Source organism: Cucurbita moschata, unplaced genomic scaffold (assembly GCF_002738365.1).
Source record: "Cucurbita moschata cultivar Rifu unplaced genomic scaffold, Cmos_1.0 Cmo_Scf00033, whole genome shotgun sequence".
Classification (NCBI taxonomy): Eukaryota; Viridiplantae; Streptophyta; class Magnoliopsida; order Cucurbitales; family Cucurbitaceae; genus Cucurbita; species Cucurbita moschata.
In genome coordinates, this window is record NW_019268549.1 from 1,342,859 (window position 1) to 1,358,271 (window position 15,413).

The 15,413-nt window shown below is 34.6% G+C and overlaps 1 protein-coding gene across 1 annotated transcript; it reads left to right on the plus strand.

Moving 5' to 3' along the window:
• The first annotated feature begins 8,418 nt into the window (after positions 1-8,418).
• LOC111430243 (bidirectional sugar transporter SWEET3b-like) lies at positions 8,419-11,700 on the plus strand. The gene is made up of 6 exons (XM_023066408.1): positions 8,419-8,510; positions 8,600-8,636; positions 9,591-9,813; positions 10,537-10,698; positions 10,830-10,949; positions 11,350-11,700. Exons 1-6 carry the CDS (start codon positions 8,468-8,470, stop codon positions 11,539-11,541), a joined length of 777 nt encoding a protein of 258 aa, XP_022922176.1. The 5' UTR covers positions 8,419-8,467; the 3' UTR covers positions 11,542-11,700.
• Positions 11,701-15,413: the final 3,713 nt, after the last annotated feature.

Genomic DNA, 15,413 nt, shown 5'->3' on the forward strand with positions numbered 1-15,413 from the left:
GGGAGTGCAACTACTAGGCTATAGTGGAGTGTCCTAGTAGTTAACGAATGTTGGTTAACCAGGTTAATGAGTTTAATCAGTTAATCTTGGATCGTTGGAGCCCATGATCTATAGGTCTATTAGGTCCCTCTGCTAGCTCATATCGGACTAAACCATAGAACAATGTGACGAGTGAGTTCGAAGTGTTCGAACTCAAATTAGGGAATATGCGTTACATATATACGATATATTTAACTGCAATTTTGTTTTATTTACGAATTAAACGAAAAGAGAGAATCTGAGATATTTAAATAAGATTTAAATATCTTAATCAATTATGTGTCGGAATTGATTGGGATTGGCATTTGAATTAATATTAAATATTAATTAAATAGTTTAATTAATCATTTAATGTTACTTTAATTTGAAATTCATTATTCAAATTAATTGTTGAATTAAAATGAGGAAAGTCAAAATGTTGACTTTCATCTAATGGAAAAATCCATGTTAGTGGAATTTTGAAGTGTCAAAATTTGGTTTAACCAAACTTGCATGTTTGCCAAATAAACCCCACAAGTTTGAGTGGAATTTTGAGTGTCAAAATTTGGTTAACTCAAACATGCATGCTTGCCACATAATCCCAAACATTTGAGTGGAATTTTAAGTGTCAAAATTTGGTGATCTCAAGTTTGCATGAACATGCAAACTTGACTTTTTAAATAGAGTGATCATGATACTTGGAGCTTCTTGATCTTGATGAAAAACCTTGAGAAAAACTTCTCACAAACACTCACTTTCACATATACAAAATCCCTCCCAAGTTTAGTCACTCACCGGATTCCACAATCCCGTTCTAAGGCCGGAGGATAGTGGAGAAGACACTAGTGGTGGTTGAAACCGGTTCGTGAGGCAAAAGGAGTTTGAACTACAAAAGGTTAGTATTTAAACTCATTAAGTTTTAATACTTATGAACATGCTAGTAATTTACAATAATTGATGTTCTAAAAGTGCCTAAGATCCAAATTGCTTCCGCATGTGTTATATTAACACCAACACTTTCGAACTACAAGCACTTGACAAATGAGCTTTGTTTTGTTTGACGGGTAGATCTCCCCATAATGAAGTGTTGACACACGACACTAATGAACTTCGGGTAGTCTTGGCTTCAACCCTCAAATGATTCTAATTCTGACCGGCAACTGTCCTGCACACTCTGGCACTCTTGACACACTTGCAAGGTCTTCAATCAACTTTTGGGTTCATTACTCTTGACTCTTGACTGTCGCAGAGTTTGCGAGACTTGTATGACTCAACAGATGAGGTTCACCTTGTATGTCTTTTGGCAGATGCTGAAAATATCAACTTTGAAGAGGCGGTGCGAGACACGAAGTGACAAACTGCCATGGATGAGGAGATTAAAGTGATTCATCGCAACAACACATGGGAAGTGACAGAATTATCGGAAGGAAGTCAGCCCATAGGTGTGAAGTGGGTATTGAAGAAAAAGATGAATGCTCAAGGCGAGATTGAGCGGTACAAGGCGCGACTTGTTACAAAGGGATACAAGCAAAAGGCAGGAATCGACTATGACGAAGTGTTTGCTCCTGTCGCTAGAATGGAGACAATCTGATTGATCATTTCCCAAACCGCCCAATTTAAATGGCCGATTTTTCAAATGGATGTCAAGTCAGCATTTTTGAATGGTGTGCTTGAAGAAGAAGTATACCTCGAACAATCTCCCGAGTACATGAAAATTGGAGAAGAGAAGACGGTATTAAAATTGAAGAAGATGCTTTACGGGTTGAAACAAGCACCGCGAGCATGGAGTACTCGTATCGACACATACTTCAAGGAGAACGGGTACAAGTAATGTCTCCACGAACATTCACTTTATACAAAGAAGAGTGGAGGTCATGTGATACTTATCGCTCTCTATGTCGATGACCTCATCTTCTCAGGCAACAATGATGAAATGATAGAAGAGTTCAAAAGCACAATGACGTGAGAATTTGAGATGACAGACTTGGCTTGTTGAAGTTTTTTCTCGGTTTGGAGGTTAAACAAGGAGAAACAGGTATTTTTATATCATAGAAGAAATATGCAAAGGAGATTTTGAAGAAGTACAAGAAGGAAAATTGCAACCCGGTATCAACACCAATGGAACCAGGTGCAAAGCTCTCAAAGTACGATGAAGGAGAATGAGTAGATGCAAATAGGTAGCAGAGCCTGGTGGGAAGCCTTAGCTATCTTACATGCACAAGGCCAGATCTTTCATTAAGTGTCAGCATAATAAGCCGGTTCATGGAGGAGCCAATTTATTCACATTGAAAGTGATGAAGCGAGTCCTATGATACGTCCAAGGAAAGATGTCACTTGGGTTATTTTACTCAAAACCAGAAGGTTACAAGTTAGTCGGTTACTCTGACAATGATTGGTGTGGAGACATAGACGATCGAAAAAGTACATCGGGTTATGTATTCTTCATGGGCAACACAACATTTACTTGACTTTCAAAGAAACAACCAATCCTGACACTCTCGACGTGTGAAGCTGAGTATGTAGCAGTATCTTGGTGTGTGTGTCACGCAATATGGCTTAGAAATTTATTGAGTAAGATGGAGTTAAAGCAACGAGGTGCAACCGTAATACAAGTTGACAACAAATCAGCAATTGAGTTGGCCAAGAACCCAGTGAACCATGAAAGAAGCAAACACATTGACGTTTGATTTCATTTTATCCGAGATCATGTGAAGGAAGGAAACGTGGGATTGCTGCATGTAGCAAGTCAGGATCAAGTTGTGGACATCTTTACAAAACCGCTACCGAAAGTACTTTTTGACAAACACAAGAAGATGATTGGCATGACAGACGGCAGAAGCATCGGGGAGTTTTGTTGGGAATAAACTTAAATGAAAAAATGTTAGTTTTTTTTTATAGCAAGGGTTTTTGAAATTTGAGTCTTAGTAGGAAGGAAAAGGCCGAACAAAAGAATAAAGGGCCCAAAATCATTTTAGGAGAGGGTGGGTTATGAGATAATCAATTTTAGATTTTAAAAAACCTATAAATTAAATTAATACATTTTCCGAGGGAGCAAGAGTGGAGCAAAAGTTACAAAGTTAAAAAGCACAGTGGAATAGAAAAGGGCTTTTCAGAATTTCTTGTCTCCTTGTCTCTCCTCTCTCAACATCTCCTTCACCATCTCGTAGTGTTAGTTATTTTAACAAATTAGTTTCAGAGCGAGTGTTTATTTCTACAAATTGGTATCAGAGTGGATTGTTATCTTCTACAAATTGGTATTCGAGCGGATTGTTATTTTCTACAAATTGGTATCCGAGCGAATTTTATTTCAATAATTATATATTTTTTCAGATTCACTTCGTTTCAATAATATTCTTAAATGAATGAAAAAAAAAATTGTTGAAAAGTATTCTTAGGACAAAAATTTAGACAAAAGGTATTCTATGATCAAAATTGTTATTACCTTTAAAGTATACCCATGAACTTTGAAAAATTACAATTAGGGGTTAGTTGGTGAACTCCTAATCTCCATATAGTAATAGAATAATTTATTACATCTTTACGAACAATCTGAGTATTTATTACTCTTTAAATAGGTCTTAAATGAAGAGAAATGTGAGAAATGTGAGAACTAGCAAAAATAGATCGAAAATTGGGTCAAGCTAGGGGTGTACATTCAACTCGACAACCCGGACCAATCCAATCCGAACTATAAAGGTTGGGTTGAGTTAGATTAACATTTTGGGTTGGGTTAGATTAGCATTTTGGGTAGGGTTGGGTTCATTTTTCTGAACCCGAACTAAATTGGTTCGGTTTCGGGTTCGTGGATAAAATCTTTGGGTTGACCCGAGCCAAATAAAAATATATAATTTATGTTAAGAATTTTTTTTTTTGTATTAATAGGTTTGCTAGAGTGGTACCTCGGCCTCTTTAAGGACACCCACGCCTGACTTCGATGCTAGGGATATATGTATATATATATATTTTTTTTTTATTATTATTTTGTTTAATTTCTTTTATATTATTTTACAGTTTTTGCTGTTTGTTTTTTATTGAATTTTTTATGTTATTTAAGATTGTATCCAAATAATTATAAATTGTGGATAAATAAAATTTTTTTAAAAAAATTGACAACTCGACAACTCAACTCGAACCTAACCCGAGAATAGAGGATTGGGTAAAAAAAATCTCACAACCCAACCCAATCGACCATGTACACCCCTAGATCAAGCTAACTCAAAATTGGTTACGTCGTCTTGCAAAAGGCGCGGTGTGGACATTTCTAGCAATTAATTTATTCTTACTTGGTTTCTTCTCCAAAGTTAGACGAACATAGTGGTGCAAGAATCATCCACAATTGTGCAATATGCTAAAGGAATTTAAGAGAAGAAAACTCAATAATTCCCATCTTTCCACATGTTTTTCTCCCAATCTTTCCCTTCTTTTATCTTTCAAACTCTCTTTTCATCATTTTTTACCCAAAAAAAAAAAAAAAAAAAAACAATAGAGACATGGACGTTTCATTTTACCTAACCATTTTTATAGAACAGGGTTATAAAAATCTACGAGGAGTAACCGACCGTAATGTCTACGCCAATTAACATTTAGCTAATAAGCCTTTGGATATTGATTTTCCACAAACGATACTTCCTGATAATATATATGAAGCAGTTGTTCGAATTCTTTATGATATGCAACTGAAACAAGTTCTTACAAATGAGAAAAGGGGCGGTTTGAATGTGAGGATTGTTTTTATTTTACCAGAAGGGTTTGAATTAGCCCCCGATTGTATTTCTCCCGAGATTAAAGAAAAGATGAGCAATCTGTCTTTCTAAAACTATTGTCCCACTAAAAAAATATTTTTCCATTTGTGGATGTCGTCTCAACCTAATTCTCGCAAATCCCTCGACCTCTTTTACCACTTCTCTCCATTTCCTCAACTTTTTCGTCTCCTTTCCTTCGTCAATAATATTCTAAACCCACCATTTCCAACCTTCAAGAAAGAAAAAGGAATAAATGAAGAAAGACTTCTTAATCAACCTCTACTTCCGACCTAAATCACTAACTAAATCTCAACTTTGTAACCCGATCTCAACTTGAAAAACTAGATCAACATCGACTCATAAAATTTAGAGACGTCGACTTAGGCTAATAAAGAAATTGAATTTCTATCGGAATGTCTTAGACCATAATCAGATTGAGGGTAAGCATACAAGCTTTGCGATCATGCATGTGTGCGTGAACCATATGCAGAGAAGTATTATACACCCAACTCCACCCGGAAAAAGAAAGTAAAGCCTAAGGAAAGTAGTTGCAAAAAGTAGGTTCCACTGTGAACCATGATTGCATTTTTCGATCCCAACAGTGTGGTCTCTAACTAAGTATTTTTAAATACTCAAACCACGTTTAACATTTTCTTAAGTAAATGCAAGGGCCCTATGTACAGGCAATAACATTGGCTAAGGAGGCCTTGGAATCGACTTACAATAGAGACATTGCCGAACTTTTTGGGTGAATTTTTACTCTTTCTAATAATTTGAGAATCATGCACGGTAATTACTTCCATAATCGTTATTAATTTTTGTTAAAGAAAGTTCTAGAAGAAGAATTATTTTTCCTAGCTCTTCAATTACCTTCAAGTATTCGTGCAATAGAGATAGCGTACTAAGAGGGTTCCATTGTTGTGTCTTGTTTCGATGAAGAGAAACAACTATGCAAGCAAGGAGAGGTAAACGAATGCTTTTCGAATTGGTATCTAAACCCTAGTAAGTTCCTACCACCTATGCATCTTCCCTTGCTGCCACTAACGAAGAAACGTTCTCTATCTCTATAAAGTGAACATCCTGACTCTCTAAGATTTGCTTAGTCTCGGGATTCTAAAGTCTATCAAATACTATAAGGAAGACCCAACGTCGAGCTAAACAAACAGATGAAGGTTCTACAACTCCTTAATAAGTAGAAAATCACACGTTCAGCAAGTTCACTGTATTTACTACTCATGTCTCACCTATAAAATTTCGATAAATTGCTAGAATTCAAACAACCACACGTTTCGAGAGAGAATTATTATTTTTTAAATCTAATTATTAGCATCATATCATTTTTCAATGGGATATTTTGAAGCATTTTGCTTCAACTCACTATGAGTTGTTTAATTCTCCATCATTCAAAAGCCAACAAATTCTTCCCTTCACTTGCTCTCACAAGAAATTATATATATATATATATATATATATATATATATATATATATATATATATATATATATATTCCAATTGAATAATACCCGACACAATTTAATTAGTTTAGATATATATATATATATATATCTTTGACCAACAAGACAAAAAGTCAAGATTTTTCGACCCTACAAGTTGTTCAACTTAAAACGAATATATATACATATAATTTAATGTCAGGCAGGCAGCGCTATGAACATAATTTAACTAATTAAGACATATATTCTGAACGGAGAGATCTTTGGTCAATTCTATCACTCCACATATGTCATGTCACTGGACACGCGTGTAATTAAAAAGAATAAAAATAAAAATAAAAATATTGATGCCAATGAATACGTCATAGGGATGGTTTAATAGTTCTAGATCGAGAATAGTTTCGATCTATCTTATCATGTCGTCTTTTTTTTATAAAAAAAAAACTAAAATTAGAAGAATTTTTATTCGTATTTTGAAAATAAAAACATAAAATTAAATGTTTCGTTAATCAAATGGGACTTATTTATTTTAATCCATTGAACGAAATAAGAAATTGTTAATAAATTTACTTTATTTTTAAATGGTATCGATATGAGTTGTTCGACTAATTGATACTTTCTGAACATATATATCAAAGAAAATATGAGCATAGCTTAGCTGTTCGGACGATACTCATTTATAAAAAAAATTAAAAAAAAGTTTTATATAATTTTAAAAGAAAAAAAAGACATGCTTCAACCATTTGCAAATATGCTATTCTTGTGAATTATTCATTTAGTTGAACATTGATTAAATGTGAAACATCAATTTGAAGAACATTTAAAAGTAATGTGTTAATGAACCATTTGTTAATCAATATCAAATATACTTTGAACAGTTGTGGAATTATTCTCTAAAGACTCGTTATATTGTTGTATTTTTCTTATTAATTTAAAATATTATAAAAACTTAATTTTTTGTTCTTGTTTTCAAAATTTAAATTAGTTTATAGTTCTTGGACTGTAAAATAGGTAGAGAACTACAATTTTCTTGTATCAATGCGATAATATAATGTTATTTTCATTGGACTTACACTCGCACGGTTTTACCTGTGGACTCAATCTAAAACTATTCTCTTATATAATATATCAAATTACAAATATATATATATATATATATATATATATTGAATTTGGGTCGTTTCGATTTAAAATATATATATTTTCTTTGTAATATTACCTTTCAGCCAACATAAACGATTTCTAAAGTATCATTGAGCAAAAATCTATTGAAATTTCTAATGAAAACTAGGACCTAGAATGATGTTGAATTGACCTGAAATGAAAATTGGGATCCGGATATAGTCGGGACCAGTTTCACGTCTTAATTTTTATTCAATATTCTAACTTAAAGTTTTGGCAGGAAAAAAAATCACAAATTTAGCTTTAACAACTAAAAATATTCTAAATGTCCTAAAAAAAATGCTTCTAATAAATAATAAATTAACCGCTTTTTCTTTGATAACCTTCTCTAAAAAAAAAAAAAAACTAGAAATGACCCTATAAAACTGGATTTTTGAACAACTTAATAGTTGAAGCACTATCTCACTTTAGCTTTGTTCCTTTTATTTGAGAATGACCCATCCTGTGAGTATCCTTCTTATCTAAATAGCTGTAGCCACGAACAAAATCAACTTTTGTAGTTGGTAAGGTGGATTATAAGCCGTTTACGAGAAGACTAAGCTATTGCTCATTCACTCATCATAAACACAGCCGTGAAGTCCTCCTACTACTATTTTCCATGTCTCTAGCATATTCAACTCTTCTCTTTCTATAAAATACACTATAATTTGCTACATCTTTTAAGTACGTTAAACCATTTTAGCTACTCTGACTTCAACATGACAAAATGATTAATCAAACTAATACCTTATCGAATTATTGATATTGGATCAGATATTTTAGAGAAGGGGTGAGAGATGAAAGGAGAGGTAGTCGGTTATTATTATTATTTTTTTTTACCGACCAAAATGATATTTTAGTTTAAATAATTTTTCAATATTCGAAGAAAAAGTAATGCCATTAGCGAGTGAATGTAGCACTAAATAAATAAGAGAATAAAAAAGGAAATCTAGAAAATATATTATAGAATAGTGTTATATATTCCTTCAACTCTCTATTTAAGCAGCCATTGCAAATTAATTATTAATTAGCTCTCTCTTGTTCTCAACACAAAACAAAACAAAATTACCTTAAAATAATAAAAAAAACATCATGGGATCTGTGTGTCCCATTCGCATGGCTGTTGGAGTGATTGGTATTTTCTAGTTTTAATTTTGTATTTCAATTAATTCTCATGTTCTAAGTTATTATTAATTATATCAATGAGTTTCCTCTGTTTTGCAGGAAATGCTGCTTCTTTGCTGCTTTACACTGCTCCCATGTAATCAAATTTTCCTAACTTTCCTTTCTTCTTATTATTAATCCATCGTCTTTAAACAACTGTGTTCTAAGATGGGTTGTAGAAATGTTGTGAGATTCCATGTCGATTTGAGAGAGGAACGAGTATCAGCAGGATGTTGAGTTCTGAAGAGGAATTATGAGATCCCACGTCGATTGAAGAGAGGCTCAAGTGTCAGCAAGGATGCTGGGACCTTAAATGAGGTGGATTGTGAGATCCCATATTGGTTGAAAAAAAGAACCAAACATTCTTTATAAGGGTGTGTAAACCTCTTCCTAGACGACGCGTTTTAAAAACTTGTCAATTTCTCCCTACCCGATAGTTATATGCAGTAAGCCGTTGTTGTTGCATTTTGCTTACATTCCCATACAACACAAATTTCATTTTCTCAAATCTTGTTTTCAAAACTCTCTTTCGAAATCTCTCTGCCTGGTTTTCTAAAACTTTCTTCTTGAACCGGGGCCAGAGGCTCGAGCATATGTCGCTTGGCCGTAGGCAACCCAAGAACGAATACGCTCAACTCACTTGTTGCTGAGAAGTGAGTGCCGCACAATCGCATGAGGGAAAACTCGAAAGGGAAAGCTCAAATAAGACAATATTTGCTAGTAGTGAGCTTTGAGCTGCTGCAATACCAACTCCAAATAGGATGAGAAATCCCTGTTTAAACGAGAAATGGGGGAGCAAGAAGAGATTTTTATACCCTAGTTAAACTGGGCTAGAGATAAAGCTTATATTCCTTGTTGCTGTCCCACCCTAACCGAGCTTCCCCGCTCACTTTATATATATATATATATATATATATATATATATAAACTAAAACATAAAATTGACTAATACCGAATAATGTTATCGTTTTTACAAATCATCCGATCACAGTTCCGAAAACAAAAACGAACCTCGATTTTTAAAATTTGAAATTGTATTGTGTATATGCAGATTGACATTTTGGAGGGTTATAAAGAAGAAGAGCACAGAGGAGTTTTCATGTGTTCCATACATGGTTGCCCTAATGAACTGTCTTCTTTACACTTGGTATGGTTTACCAGTCGTAAGCAAAGGATGGGAGAACTTCCCTGTTGTCACCATTAATGGCCTCGGAATCCTTCTCGAGTTCTCCTTCATCTTCGTCTACTTCTCGTTTGCCTCGTCTCGAGCAAAGGCAAGTTCGCCAACCCACTCCCTTTTTACATCCCGTTTCATAAACATTTTACTTTTTCGTTTTATCCAAACATGCCACTCATTTATTCGAGATTTTTTTTTCTTTTCTGTCTATATTAATGGTCTCTCGTGCTTTAATAATTTTTATTAAGTCCTCGTTGTTATCCTTGCATTATCTTTATATATGGAGAGAAAGAGTCTATCATCGGCTCATAGATAAGAGTCTATCATCGGCTCATAGATAAGAGTCTATCATCGGCTCATAGATTATCTCTAAATTTTTTAATATTACTTTTCAAATTTCAAAAGGGTATTTTTATTAATTCAATTCAAAGATAATGGAAACAAAATATTCAAACTTTTTAATGGATTCTTTACTCCAATATCTATAGGTTTTTGACAAGTCTCTTTCACGTCTCTATATTACATCTTTTCAAATGATTATCAAAATCACGATTTTCGATATTCTAAAGACATAACGTGAATGAAATAATGAATATCATGTTAAGTGATGGGTCGACCCCGAATAATAATAATAATAATAATAATAATAATAATAATAATAATAATAATAATAATAATAATAATAATAATAATAATAATAATAATAATAATAATAATAATAATAATAATAATAATAATAATAATAATAATAATAATAATAATAATAATAGTAATAATAATGTATAATTTGTGGTAAAAGATTTGAAAATAATGTGTGCAGAAGAAGGTGGTTTTGGGATTGGTGGGAGTTCTTACCGTGTTCTTCTGTGTGGGAATGATCTCTGCTTTTGTTCTGCATACTCATCATCTTCGTAAGCTCTTTGTGGGATGCATTGGCCTTGTTGCTTCTGTGGCCATGTATGCCTCTCCATTGGTAGCCATGGTAAGCTGGCGCTCGTTCGGTCATGTTCTCGTTTCTAGTTCTCTAAACGTTTATATTTAAATTAAACTTTTGTTTGTTCGGTGATGAACAAAAGTTTAGATCATTACAAATGATCTTTCTATATCATGCAGAATCAAGTGATAAAGACGAAGAGTGTCGAGTTTATGCCATTTTATTTGTCGTTGTTTTCGTTCTTTGCAAGTTCCTTGTGGTTGGCTTACGGACTCCTTAGCCATGATATCTTCCTTGCGGTTCGTTCTCGCTAAAACCCTTTTTGATAACTATCAAGTATTTTGTTTTGAAAATTAAGTTCATAAACTTACTTTTTAACTATAATTTTCGAGAGGGTTAGTAGGTTGAGTTGGATTAGTCTGTGATATTTCTTATACTCAATTTAATGGTTTGAACTATAAATTTTTCGACTCAAATAACCAACCCAACCCAACTATAAATTTTCTAGATTGGAGTGGTTAAAGTTGTTCGGGTCATTTATCCATTTTTTTTTAATAAAAGTAAAATGTTAATTCGTAAAATATTTATTTACTTATTTTTCAAACATTTAATTAAAATTTACCCGTTCTAATTTTAAAGAAACTCTCGAATCACAAGGATTCGATTCGAAATTAACATGCTGAATTAAATAATTTGCAGTCTCCAAATCTAGTGGGAAGCCCATTGGGATTGCTTCAACTTGTGCTGTATTGCATCTATAGGAACAAGGAACATCAACGAGAAGCTGTGAAGAAGGAGAAAGAAGGTTGTGTTGAGCCTATGCCCAATTGGGACATCCAAAAGAACAATAATCAACATCAAATTCCACACCAAAATAGCTCCCAAGTTTAGTACACCAATCCTATACGATGCGAACATTTAGAGCTATTTCACGAGCTAAAATATTATGTATGCCAATGAAAACGTTCATGATCGAGTGTCACTGTTAAGGACAAAATTTACTAATTCAACTACTAAAAATGTGTAGTATATTCGACATGCATGTCAAATAACTCAATTCAAAGCATTCAACAACCTATCATGTATCACGATTATGCTTATTCAGGACGTGTTGCATGTGACTACATATCTATTCCAAATTCTTTTACTTGTTTTCATGATTATAATTTATGTATGACTCCTCGTTAGAATCATGTCTACAGACATGCCAAAGGCAATTTGCCTTAAAATGAACTATCGAGGACCTATATTATATGCTATCAATGTCATTGTTTCTTATTACTTGCTAGCTTATAACATTATTTTCTCAAATTGCTTTTTATACGTTTTCCAAAATTTTCTCTAACGCCGTTTTCTAAAACCATTTTCTAAGAGTCCATACTAATTATGACTCAAGTTTTAGTTGGTTGACTTACTTAAGGACGAGAGTAGGTGTTGCACAATCACATTGAGAGTCTTGAAAGAGTGCGATTGTGACACCACGCACCAAATAGTATGCTTCCTTTTTTGTTTTTTACATTTTAATATCCACAATGAAGGAATAGAGAATAGAGGAAGAGTCAAGTACACTGACTAACCTACATCATTTGATCAGTTGGGTCGGTATTTCGGCGTCGTTTGATCACCCTACTCAAACTAACCATAAGTTCATTGTGACTAACGGATAGACCCACTCCTCACTCTCGCTCTATTCAAGTAGTCTCCAACTAAAAAATTCTCCATCTACATCTTGATCCGCTGTTATTACTAACGATTCCAACTTCATGTTCCCAATGAGATTCCTAGAATATTTGTCTAAAAATGGTCGAAAATTTCCTACATAAGATCTTAGAGGTCCTATGATTGAGTTTGAGAATTTCCGGATTTAAAGATCAAGCAAGATCAGTTGTCATGCTACAATGTTTTGTTGATTTATGTCCAATATTTTTCACTCTTTTCTCATTATTGATATATTTTCTTACTCGTATATAAACGAAGAGAAAAACATTAATGAAGGAAACCCAAATAGAGCAGCGGAAACACCAAAAGAATCATACCTTTGAGTAAAACAATGCATATTACCCTCGACTTTGGCCAACAGATAAAGGCACTCGTTCCCTTCTCCAATTGATGTGGAACCTCCAATCCACCCCTTTTTGGCACCCAGCATCCTTGCTGGCACACTGCCTCGTGTCCACCCCCTTCGAGACTCAGCCTCCTCGCTAGCACATCGTCTAATGTCTGGTTCTGATACCATTTGTAACAATCCAAGCCCCCATTAGCAGATATTGTCCTATTTAGGTTTTCCCTTTCGGGCTTCCTCTCAATATTTTTAAAACGCGTCTATTAGGGAGAGTTTTCCACACCCTTATAAAGAATGTTTCGTTCTCCTCCCCAACTGATGTGGGATATCACACTCAACATCCCTATTACCATGACCATAAGGTTTTAGCAACTGGGTCATTGACGGAGCACTCCAAAAGGGGAAGTAAGACGGGACCTCACCCTTACTTTCACTAGGACTGTTTCCAAGGTGCATAAACACAGGGGTTGCACACATTCTAGAGGTGAATGAACATGAGAGGCATAGTCATAGATGAAGAGATGTATATATATAAAGAGCCAGTCAAATTGAGCTATAGAATTTACATTCGCCAATAGATGCTCCAAAGTTACATAAATTGTATTACGGTTAGGATGGGAGGCTCACAACTTCTTTGTTTGACATTTGAGGATTCTATTGACATGGCTAAGTTAAGGGCATGACTATGATATCATGTTAGGAACCACAACTCTCCGCAGTATAGCATAAGCTCTCATGGCTTTACTTTAGGGTTCCCCAAAAGACCTCATGTCAATGGAGATGTATTCCTTGCTTATAAACCCATGATCATTCTCTAAATTAGCCAAGGTGGGACTCTCTCCCAACCATAAAAAAGGTACACGCTGAATGAGCACAAATACTCAACAAAGCAGTAGTAATGCATCCGTGGTGCCAGATTGAGAGGTTCACTATACTGTCCTAATTTGGAGTATCCAGAAATCATGATATTCCATGAGACAACACTTCTTGCTGGCATTTCATTGAACAGAGTTCCTATCTTCCACTTTCTTCCTTTTTCTTAAGCTTCTCCAATATTGTTTCAAATACGAGTGGATGCTTGTGGGTTAATTGTTGAGGATTATTGAGAGTGAGTCCCACCTTGATTAATTTAGTGGAAGATCATGGATTTATAAGTGAGGAATACTATCTTCACTGGTATGAGGCATTTTGGGGAAGCCCAAAGCAAAGCCACGAGAGCTTATGCTCAAAGTAGATAATATCGTACCATTGTGGAGACCAATTGAGAAGAGATTTACAAACACTTGGTAGAAACTACTACTTTGTATGAATTCCTAAAATCCTTTCCTTCGAATTTTCTGCTCAGCGAATCGCAAATTGGTTGTTGCAATGAAATGGTATTGGATACTCAATTTTCTGGTGTCAATCTTCCATCAAAAGTTTTAACCATGTATTTTCCTGCTCCAGCTACTGCTCTGTACTTTGCTTCTCTAGTTGACAATGATACTGTTGGTTGTCTTTTGTTACACCAAAAAATTGTTCTCGAATCGAGCTTGAACACATACCCAGTAATTGATCTTCGGGTATCGTGGTCTCGTTTGACATGATATTGTTGGTTGTCTTTTGTTACACCAAAAAATTGTTGTCAAATCGAGCTTGAACACATACTCAGTGATTGATCTTCGAGTATCGTGGTCTCCTTTGATATATCTCAAGATCCGTTGAGCTGCATCCAAATGAGGCTTCTTCAGACTTTGCATATATTGACTAATAACTCCAACTTCATTTTCGAATTTCTTCGGTTGATCCATGTAGAACTCTCTGTATAACTCACCATTCAGGAAAGCATTCTTCATATCCATTTGCCATAATTTCCACTCTTTATTTACCACAAGTACGGGAGGAACCTGTATGATAGTTATCTTCGCCACTGGACAAAACGTTTCATTGTAGTTTAGTCCATATTCTTGAGAGAACCCTCGAGCTACATATTGAGTCTTGTATCTTTCGATTGATCCATCCGAGAGACACATTATTTTGTAAGCCCACTTGCAAGAGATGAGTTTGGTATCTCTTGGTCTTGGCACTAATTTCCAAGCTTGATTTTGTTCCAAGGCTATAATTTCTTTCTCCATCGCTTTTTGCCAAGCTGAGATTTGTGATGTTTTTTCATGTCTCCGGCTCATTAACTTCGTTTTTTATAGTAACTATATCGACATACTTTGAATTTGGCTTCTGGATTCTTTCTGACCGTCTAATTCGTTGAGGTGTCATTTCCTTTTCACTAGATTTGCTTGGTTGAGTTATTTCTTGCTCACCAACACTAGTGTCACTTATCTTAAAGCACATCAGCACTTAAGCAAATGTGTGCAGTTTGCTCTCTCGTCTTCTGTGAAATTTCTTCAATTTGCTCTCCCATCTTCTGTGGAAGAATTTTTTCAATTTTCTCTCCCGTCAGAAGAATTTCTTCAATTTGCTCAAGGTCTAGTAATACTTCCTTCTCTGAGGGCTACCTCACTTCTATTGCACCACTTTGATCGTCAATCATGTGGTTTAAGCATCTTGAGTCAATAATCCAATCATTCTCATAATTGATATGGTCTCCCATCATCGCCATGAGTGCTTGCTCATCTTCTTTTATGGCATACAGTACCTCTGCATCTCATTCCTTCTCCATCTCCATGTTGGAGGATGTCACATTGCTTTCGACAGATCTTTTCTT